The 9,298-nt window shown below is 37.2% G+C and overlaps 2 protein-coding genes across 6 annotated transcripts in view; one reads left to right on the forward strand and one right to left on the reverse strand.

The window, feature by feature from the left end:
- LOC107685294 (magnesium transporter NIPA2-like) overlaps positions 1–3,209 on the forward strand; it is a 12,181-nt gene extending 8,972 nt beyond the window's left edge. For all 4 annotated transcript variants that reach the window (XM_016481828.1, XM_016481827.1, XM_016481829.1 and 1 more), the window contains exons 5-6: positions 983–1,143; positions 2,151–3,209. In XM_016481828.1, the coding sequence (XP_016337314.1) occupies positions 983–1,143; positions 2,151–2,797 (808 nt within the window). In that variant the 3' untranslated portion in view covers positions 2,798–3,209. The remainder of the gene's footprint in view (positions 1–982; positions 1,144–2,150) is intronic.
- Positions 3,210–4,387: 1,178 nt separating this feature from the next.
- LOC107685293 (cytoplasmic FMR1-interacting protein 1 homolog) overlaps positions 4,388–9,298 on the reverse strand; it is a 40,192-nt gene continuing 35,281 nt past the window's right edge. For both annotated transcript variants that reach the window (XM_016481825.1, XM_016481824.1), the window contains exons 28-32: positions 6,731–6,803; positions 6,523–6,617; positions 5,548–5,786; positions 5,298–5,445; positions 4,388–5,203 (exon numbers count right to left, since the gene is read on the reverse strand). In XM_016481825.1, coding sequence (XP_016337311.1) covers positions 5,039–5,203; positions 5,298–5,445; positions 5,548–5,786; positions 6,523–6,617; positions 6,731–6,803 — 720 coding nt within the window. In that variant the 3' untranslated portion in view covers positions 4,388–5,038. The remainder of the gene's footprint in view (positions 5,204–5,297; positions 5,446–5,547; positions 5,787–6,522; positions 6,618–6,730; positions 6,804–9,298) is intronic.

The raw sequence follows: 9,298 nt of genomic DNA on the forward strand, positions 1-9,298 counted from the left end.
CTCTCTCTCTCTCTCTCTCTTTTTCTCTTTGTGTCTCTGTCTCTCTCGCTCTCTTTCTAATAACTTCATTAATAACTGCATTAGAATGCTATCAACGGCTCAAGCCTCCATTACCAGCTTTAAAATGACGTTTTGGAACTAGCAAAAGAGGCGTTGGATGAGATGCGGAAGAAATAATCTACTCACAATAGTGATTTAAGTACAAAAACCGGACGAATCCCTTTAAATATATCATCTGATCGATGTCTTGAGGTGTGGTAACCGTAGTATAAGCGGAATAATTGACTAATGCTTTGCGTCGTGGCCCAATTATTACCTATATTACATATAATTACATACCACTATAGCGCGTCTAATTTCCCATTTTTAAACAGGAGATTTAAATAATCAAATAATAAACAGGATATTATAAAATATGCTTGGAATAATAAGAATAAATTCATATGACATTTTATTTACAGCAGACAATCATGTGACTGGCCCGGGTTCATAGGATCACAGAACTCACTTCTTCACTGTGAATGCATAGCCATCCGAATCCATGAGTTTTATCACGCCATGTACATTTATTTTTTACAGACGTCCACATGAGAAAGAATCACCGTCCGAATAGAGTTATAGTTGTGGTTTCCTTTTTTGTTGTTTTTAAACCAAGTACGACCTTAATCTTAGTAGTTGTATGCATGAACTTTACAAAGTGTTGCATTTTGTAATGCTCAATGCCAAAGTGTTAAAGGTATTAACTTCTCAAAAGGACAAAAACAAGCTACAACATCATTCACAAAGTCTCGGCTAACCTACTGTATTCATAACAAACTTCTAAAGGGGCCTCAAGACGACTCCATGATTTAAGACCAAACCAACATTAAAATATCTATATATTTCTATTACTTAAGGGTGAGTAAATAAAGTCAGAATGTTCATTTTTGGGTGAACTATCCCTTGATAGTTGGTTAAGTTTAATGCGTGCCTGGTTTTGCAGTGCGGTACTGTCCTCGTACTTCCTGACAGAGAGGCTGAACCTGCATGGGAAGCTTGGCTGTCTGCTCAGTATCCTGGGCTCCACTACCATGGTGATACATGCACCTCAAGAGGAGGAGATCGACAGCCTGGAAGACATGGCCAAAAAACTGGTTGATCCAGGTAAACCACGACATGTAAAGACAATGAAGGCTCTCCTGGAATGTGAATAACTTGTTTTTGCTCAGCAGTGTTGCGGAGTAATTCGACTATTGTAATATCAATATGCATTATTGTGGTCTTGATAAGACTACACGGGTTGCAGGTACACAACCATTCAAAAGTGTGAGGTCAGTAAGAATTTTTGGTTACACTTGATTTTAAGTTGTCCTTGTTATACATTTAAGAACTGAGTAATATAAATTAACAACATTCACCTACTATAGTGTTAGGATTAGGGTTAGCTGCATGCAGTTGTGCATAATTTGTTGTTATTACTACAGTAAATGCATGTGACGTGTAACAAGAACACTAAAATATTTTCTTCCAATTTTTTTTTTTAACCATTTAAAAAGAAAGAAGTCTCATGCTCGCATATTTATATGAACAAAAATACATTAACCACATAAACACATTTTTAAATATTATTACAATTTAAAGTACATTTTAAATGTACATTTATTCTATATTTATTTTAAATGTAAATACATTGTATTTCATATATTTTAAATGTAGTTTATTCCTGTTATGACAAGGCTGAATTTTCAGCAGCCATTACTCCAGTCTTCAGTGTCACATGATCCTTCAGAAATCATTCAAATATGCTGATTTGGTTCTCAAGGCACTTTTATTATTATTATCAATGTTGAAAAAAGTTGTGCTACTTAATGTTTTTGTGAAAATGGACATCAGTTTTTTTCAGGATTCTTTGATGCATAAAGAACAGCATTTAATTTAAAGTTTCTGTTTTTGTAACAATGTAAGTCACTTTTGATCAATTGAATGCATCCTTGCAGAATGTATGTATTCATTTCTTCTTTTACTGACCACACATTTTGAACAGTTGTGTACATAAATATTTATATTGATACTAAAACAATGTTTAAGGAATTTTTTTTAAAATGCCAATTAAAACAGCCTCCTTTATATAACTAATCATATTTGTTATCTTTTCTCCCATCTGTCTCCAGGCTTCGTGGTCTTCGCGACAGCTGTCATCATCATAGCTCTCATCTTCATCTTCGTAGTGGGCCCACGCCACGGGCAGACCAACATCCTGGTCTACATCACCATCTGCTCTGTGATCGGTTCTCTGTCTGTCTCCTGCGTGAAGGGATTGGGCATTACCATTAAGGAGGCCATCTCTGGGAAGCCAGTGTTGCGAAACCCTTTGGCCTGGCTGCTGCTGCTGAGCCTGATAGCTTGTGTTAGCACACAGATCAACTACCTGAACAAAGCACTGGACATCTTTAACACATCCCTGGTGACACCCATCTACTACGTGTTCTTCACCACCTCAGTGCTCTCCTGCTCTGCCATATTGTTCAAAGAATGGGAACACATGGGCACCGATGACATCATTGGCACACTGAGCGGCTTCGTTACGATTATCGTGGGCATCTTCCTGCTGCACGCCTTTAAGGACGTTAGCATTAGCTTGGCGACACTGGCTGTGTCCATCAGGAAGGACGAGAAGAATGGCCCTGTATTAAACAGCATGGCAGCTAACAACCACTCCAGTTACGAGCTGCTACATACAGAGGACTTTGACGACAGAGAGTCAGGGTTGCCTTTCGACAGCGTCTCCAGAAGAAACGGCACTATGACAGTCTCTTAGGTTCAGTGAGGAACCAGTATGCAGCAGTCCGTCTATGAAATTGTTTTGGCTGCTCTATGGACATTTAGCATTTTTCTTTCCTTTTCAGATAGGAGATCAAACCTAAGACAATCAACTCTCAATGCAAAAAAAAAAAATACAAAAAAGATGGACCAATCGATTGTACTAACGGTTTCGTTTAGCTCATTTTTGTTCTATTTTGTTTGTTTCAAACTAGACTACATGGTAAGCTTAATATCATTCCTCATGTAGCACTATAAATACACAACTGTACATTTTAAGAGACTTTTGTTATATTTTATGTACACATCTGTATTTACATGCACTGAGTTTCTTTCTACAAAATCGGTAGTTGCTTTGACTTTGTATTAAAGACATCCAAGTGAAATGATGAGAAGACCTTCTCAGTTCATCAGCAGTGTTGTGATTATTAATACAAATCCAAATATTCAAACGTTTCATATATTAACTAAAATATGGATCTACATTTAACAATGTGAAAATTTGAGCGCCTGAACAAATATACTTTTACACTATTGCAATCATGGATCGCGGAAGCGGTTACTTTTGAGGTCCGGTACAAATATGACATACAAAAATATAGGCTATAGGCACATATGTATGCATATGTATTAATCATTAAAAGATCGCGATCTTATTCCTAAATGACGATGATTCCGCTATGACTGTTCTACCTTTGAAATTACAATCGCATCGGAACATTTAAACATGCTTTCGCGCAGCCGCTGATCTAGAGAGCAGTGCTCATCATGTAAGCTTTATGTTTGAAACAGCTGTACAAACAGTCTACACAGTAGGCTACATTTCTGTGTTGCAAACATTAAATCATAACGAAATTAGGCCAAAAGCATAGATAGTCCGGATAGATTCTGCCAACACGATCAGAGCGTGTTCACGACAGACACATTTTGACTAAGTTAGCACTTTACATTAGCGTCATTTTGTGCGGATGCAAGATGTAATAATGCATTTATGTTGTCTGTGTATCTGATTAATCTAATATGGATAGGATACGTTTGGCTGAGTTAATTAACCCGCCAGCAAAGCGCTTTAATTGACCGCTGTTCATTCATTGTTCAGCTTCATCACCTGAAACTAGATTTTAATCGTTTAAATACGTTGTTAATATCTTGCGGTGTTCATTTTTCTCGTCATTGTTTAGTATGTTTTAATTAAAATCGTTTAATTATCGTCAGGATGCACCACTGATCTATATAATGTGGGATGCACTCGTCCCTCATCAATCAAGTACACGTAACTTCAGTAAGATTGTTGAAAAGATTAACACTGCACAGTAACCGTTAGATTATAAATCGCATCGTCCAAACATCTTCAACCCTGCTCCTGGAGACCCACTGTTCGGCAAAATATATTTCCAACCTGCTTCAGCATCTTCAAAGATGATTTTCAAGCAGTCCTGAAGATCTTGATTAGCTGGTTCAGGTGGGTTTGATTAAAGATGGAATTAAACTCTTAAGGAGACCCGCTGAATTTTTTCCCGCCATTTTTATTTTGTGTGAACTAGTCCTTTAACCCATTTGATCTGGTGGATAAAAGAACCCAGGAAACCAGGGTTTGGTACATATTTATTGAATTAAAATATGATTACATAATTCAAATACAAAAAGGCACGTTTATTGAGAGTAAGAACTTGGTTATGCTTAAAGTTTTATTCAGGATAACAGAAGGAAAAATATCTTGCATATAATCATTCCAAAACACCACACAGAAATATACCGCTGGTCTCTCACCACAGCAAAAGCTTAAATAATCAGTTGATAACACCCACTTGGCCATTTTTCGACCCTTTCCCACTGCTTTCCCCAAGTATAAAACATGAAAAACGAGTAGTGCTGTGCTATCATTAACATATAAAAGATAATAGTCATTTATCTATAATAAGGCACGAGTGTGTGTACAAAATAAAATCAACCTGACATACACTAAGTAAAATGGCCGTGTTTGTCTACATTTTAAAACATATTTTGGCCTAATTTGGCCCAAAGCCTGAGACAAAAGCAATAATGGTACAACTGATCGGTGCTTATAATCACAAGGCAACTTACTGGCTCTGTGAACACTACAGGCTGGTGTAAGAAAGGCGTCTCTAAGTAGAATGTGACAGTGAAACTGGTCCTAAACATGAGGCTAAACTTGTTGCTAAATATGTTCCCCTCTACCATCTCTTCCACTTCTAATTGGAGCAAATGTACGTCAATCTCAGTTACTGGCCAAGGACTGATGGATCGGAGGCTGGAAGCAACGGACATGTTCTACTGGCATGTTCTCTCCATCCCCAGACTTCAGGTACTTGTTCAAAATGGCGAAGATTTCATCATTCAGAACCTGGAACTTGCGAATTCGTTCAACCATTTTCTTTAGAGGCTAAAGTGTGAGGGGAAAAAAAGATTGTTTAGTTGATGTCTTGACTGCAGAAGTTAAATAAAATATACATCAAACTCATTAAGGAAAAACTCACCACACTCTTGATGATCTCATCTTTGCCGTCATGTTTCTGCACCTTAAGGAGATGGTAGCTGAAGTCCAGGATATCAAAGCGTCTGTGCTGTCCAAGCAATGTGATAATCATGCAACCAGCCCAGTGTAGACCATCTCCAAAACATTGCCTAGAAGAAGATCAATATGCTTTAAAAAGCACAAATATCCTAATCTTACTGTAAACAGCCATTCTACATGACAAGAAAAACAGGTGATCAGTTTGCACTCACTCAACAGTGAACTCGTGTGCTCCCACCGGGATGCAGTACACAAACTGCATGGCACTCCACAACCTGTGGAACTCCACGCATTCGTCCACGTGCATCACGCCATTGCTGGGCAACGGGCCGCGCCAGATTGGGTCGTCCAGATAACCGCGGATGCGAGTCAAAATGACCTCGAATATGGAGAGACCGCAGCACAGGCGCTCTTTAGTCAGCAGGTCACCCTCACGGGCGATGGCAATTTGCTGATGAGAGATTGTACAGGGTATTGATTAAAATCGGACCAGTACGGCTCACTCAAGTCTGCATTCAACAGTGATTACGGTATTTATTTTGTCAAAACTGATGATTTGTCCTTCAAAGCATATTTACCATTATTTATACAATTTGAACAGTAGGTCAGCACACTTAAGTGCTATTGTGACAATTCTGACAAAGAATCATAAAGATGGCATAAAACGTCCATGCTGAGATGCCATAATTTTGACTTTTTTGTCTCACAATTGACTCAATTATGAAGTATCTCAATGTCGACATTGTCAATTATGGCATGCCTAATTCTGACTTATAATTATGACATGAAAAGTTGGAATTGTGAGTCGTGATCGACTTTTTATCTCATAATTTAAACTTTTTCTCTCAAAAGAGCATGATTTACCAAAGCACGTGTGGATACTGATGCCAATTAATGTAACAAAAAGTAACAGAAAATAGCTGAGTTACCAGGATGAAGTAATACACATATCTTCAAGTACATTTTAGAAATCACCATTTTTATTTGAAAATAATCAAATTGCCCATTACCACCGACACAACTCAAACTAAACATGAATGTGGAAGTCTCAGGGATGAGATCAAACCAGCAGTTAGGTGTGTAATCGGAGATGCTAATGACAATAACAACAACAACAAGTAGTTGTGTGTACTGGAGGCAGTAAAGCAACAGAGCACGACTAAAGCGGCTGTCAGTATTTCACCCACCTGAGGGGTTCCCAGACGCTCAATTAGAGGCACCAAATGCAGTGCAGTGTATTTGGCCTCCAAACGCTTCATCTTTGCATCCAGACGCTCACCTTCTGCTCAAATGTGGGTTGTAAAAGGATTATTGGATATGTATGAGGAACTGCTCAAATAAAGCATGCTAAAAATACTGCATATCCTCTGCAGACATACATAAACATGAGCTTACCTTTAACGTGAACTCTTGGCAAGATGTTCTGGAATGGTGCTGCATGCAACAAGTCACACACCTCCTCTTGAGACTGCAGGAAAGGATAAGAACTCATTTCACAAACTGAAACAATTTATGTGGGCAAAAAAAAAGAAGTATAGAACGATGGTTCAAATCGTGAGTTAAATCTGAGGCAAGCAGACATTGCTGCTTTTGCCATGTTAGCTTTTGTCATATGTATAGAACATGGCTTTTTATGTTCTATAGATTGTTTTTCTGACAGATGTCTCTAAAAACAAAGAAAAGATACTTTAAAGGAATCTTAGGTGAGCCTGCGGAAGGAATAACCATTAGTAAACAATTGATACAGCAAGAGAGATTAATATTAGGTTTAAATAATATTATACATTGAGATAAATATTACATATGTATTTTAATATTAATATTATATATATTTAGATAAATATAATATATTTATTTTATTTAGCAGTTTAGCTAAATATCTTCTTGTCAAACTACCTCTTGCAGAAACCGGCATGATTTATTCATACTGTGGCACATACTGAAAAAAAATAAATAAAAAATTGGATTTCTTTTGTAGCACAGGAGGGTGATGTGGCATAGCAGGTGACAACAAAAAAAACAGAAATGGAAGACAGCATCTCCCTGGGTAAGACAGCATCTCCCTGGGTAACTTTCATAATTGTGACTAATGGTTGGCAATTAAACAGGAGTTTATCACATCTGTGAAGAGTCTCTTGAGTGTCTGGATGAATGTCATATTCTCAACCATGCTGCAGTGATGTTCCATCCATTATGCAGTGAAACCCTAAGCAACGTCTTGTTTTGTTTTAATGTTTTAAATTATGAATTGTTTAATTCTTGATAATGAACTCAATTAATTGAACTGATAATAAATTATTAATAAATTCTTGAAATATATCTAGGTGTTAAATTGGGATTTAAGGGGGGGGGGGCATATACAGTGCTGCTTGAAAGTTTGTGAACCCTTTTGAACTTTCAAGCGACACTGTATTACATATATTTGTTAAAAAAAACAATGAAATTTAATATACAAATAGAGGAATAATTATACAACTCACTAAAGTATCACTGTATGGCGTGTGTTAGTTTGCTGGTATTTTTTTTTCTTTTCAATACGAACAGTCCTGGTTTCAAAAGCGCAGTCTGTAAAAGAACTGCAAAAAAAAAGCTAGGTGGTTACAAAATGTGTCTGAAGTCTAGCTGATGTCAGTCTTTAGACTCAGCCACTCTGACTGTTATTTACTGCGAGTAGCAAGCTTTGCTTTGGATTTATTTGTGCCCTAAAGTGGATAAACTCATTAACAAATTACAAATTAAACTAAACACATTAAGAGCTGTGGAACAGACAATGAAAGTTGGCCAAACAATTGAATGGCCTGTCTTTGGGGGGACAAACATTTCTTAGAATTTATGATAATATAAAAAGGTGTCAAAGTATGTGATCATTCATCACGTTTGATTGAAGTTATTTGTTACCATTCAGACTTTAAAAACAACAGAAAATGAGAAGCAAAGAAGACCGCATTGTTAGTGCCAACTGCCAAGTAACAGAAACTACAGCTCTATACAGAAAAAAATGCACATAATAGTTTCAGGGGCTGGTTCAAAAAATAAATAAATAAATAAACATTTTTTGCAGCTGATCTGCATCTTAGAAGGGTTGAAATCTGACACGGAGAAACTGACAGTGCTGACACATGCAACACAACTGCAGATGTGTTCCCATGACAACAGTGTGTCAGAGTCAGACATCCTAAACACTGAGCAGACTAGATAATGGAAGTCACCTGTGCTGTGCGCACTATACAAAATGTATATTCACATTATATACATATGTAAAATTCATGTATACGGTGGGTACGGAAAGTATTCAGACCCCCTTAAATTTTTCACTCTTTGTTATATTGCAGCCATTGGATGTGTGTGCAGTGTTGGGCAAGTTACTCTGAAAATGTAATCAAATTACTGATTACTGATTACTCCTTTTAAAAGTAATCACGTTACTGTTCTGATTACTTTATTTCAAAAGTAATCAGTAATTAGTTACATTACTAGTTATGTTAGTTTTTCTCCATGAAATTTATGAAATCCCAGCATACACGCTCCCAATAAATATTTGTTATTAAAGCATCAACATTCACAGAACACTGTTATTTTTAACTAAAGCAAGCGGCTGCTGTTGTTTTCGATATTTTATGTTTAGATATTTCTATTTTGCGGGAGTCCCATGAATCACTTTATTCTCCCGCATCCCGCACACACACGAGTCTCTACCAGCACTCGCCCATCTTGTCCCGCGCCACGCTCTGTTGCGTCGGGTCTCGCGGGAGCAGGTCTCTAATCAACTGGCACTTGACTCGACAGTGCGTGTGCTACATCCTTTTTACAATCTCTAGTTTATAAAACACTGCATTCTGTCAGCAATGTAACGTGGCAGTAACATATAGAGACCTCGGCTTGAAACTATACTCTAATTACTATTTTGAAAATTATAACACGTTAAATTACTCCGTTACTAAAAAAGTAATCAAATTACAGTAA

The sequence above is a fragment of the Sinocyclocheilus anshuiensis genome, unplaced genomic scaffold, assembly GCF_001515605.1.
Source record: "Sinocyclocheilus anshuiensis isolate Anshui unplaced genomic scaffold, SAMN03320099.WGS_v1.1 scaffold385, whole genome shotgun sequence".
In the NCBI taxonomy this organism is placed as follows: Eukaryota; Metazoa; Chordata; class Actinopteri; order Cypriniformes; family Cyprinidae; genus Sinocyclocheilus; species Sinocyclocheilus anshuiensis.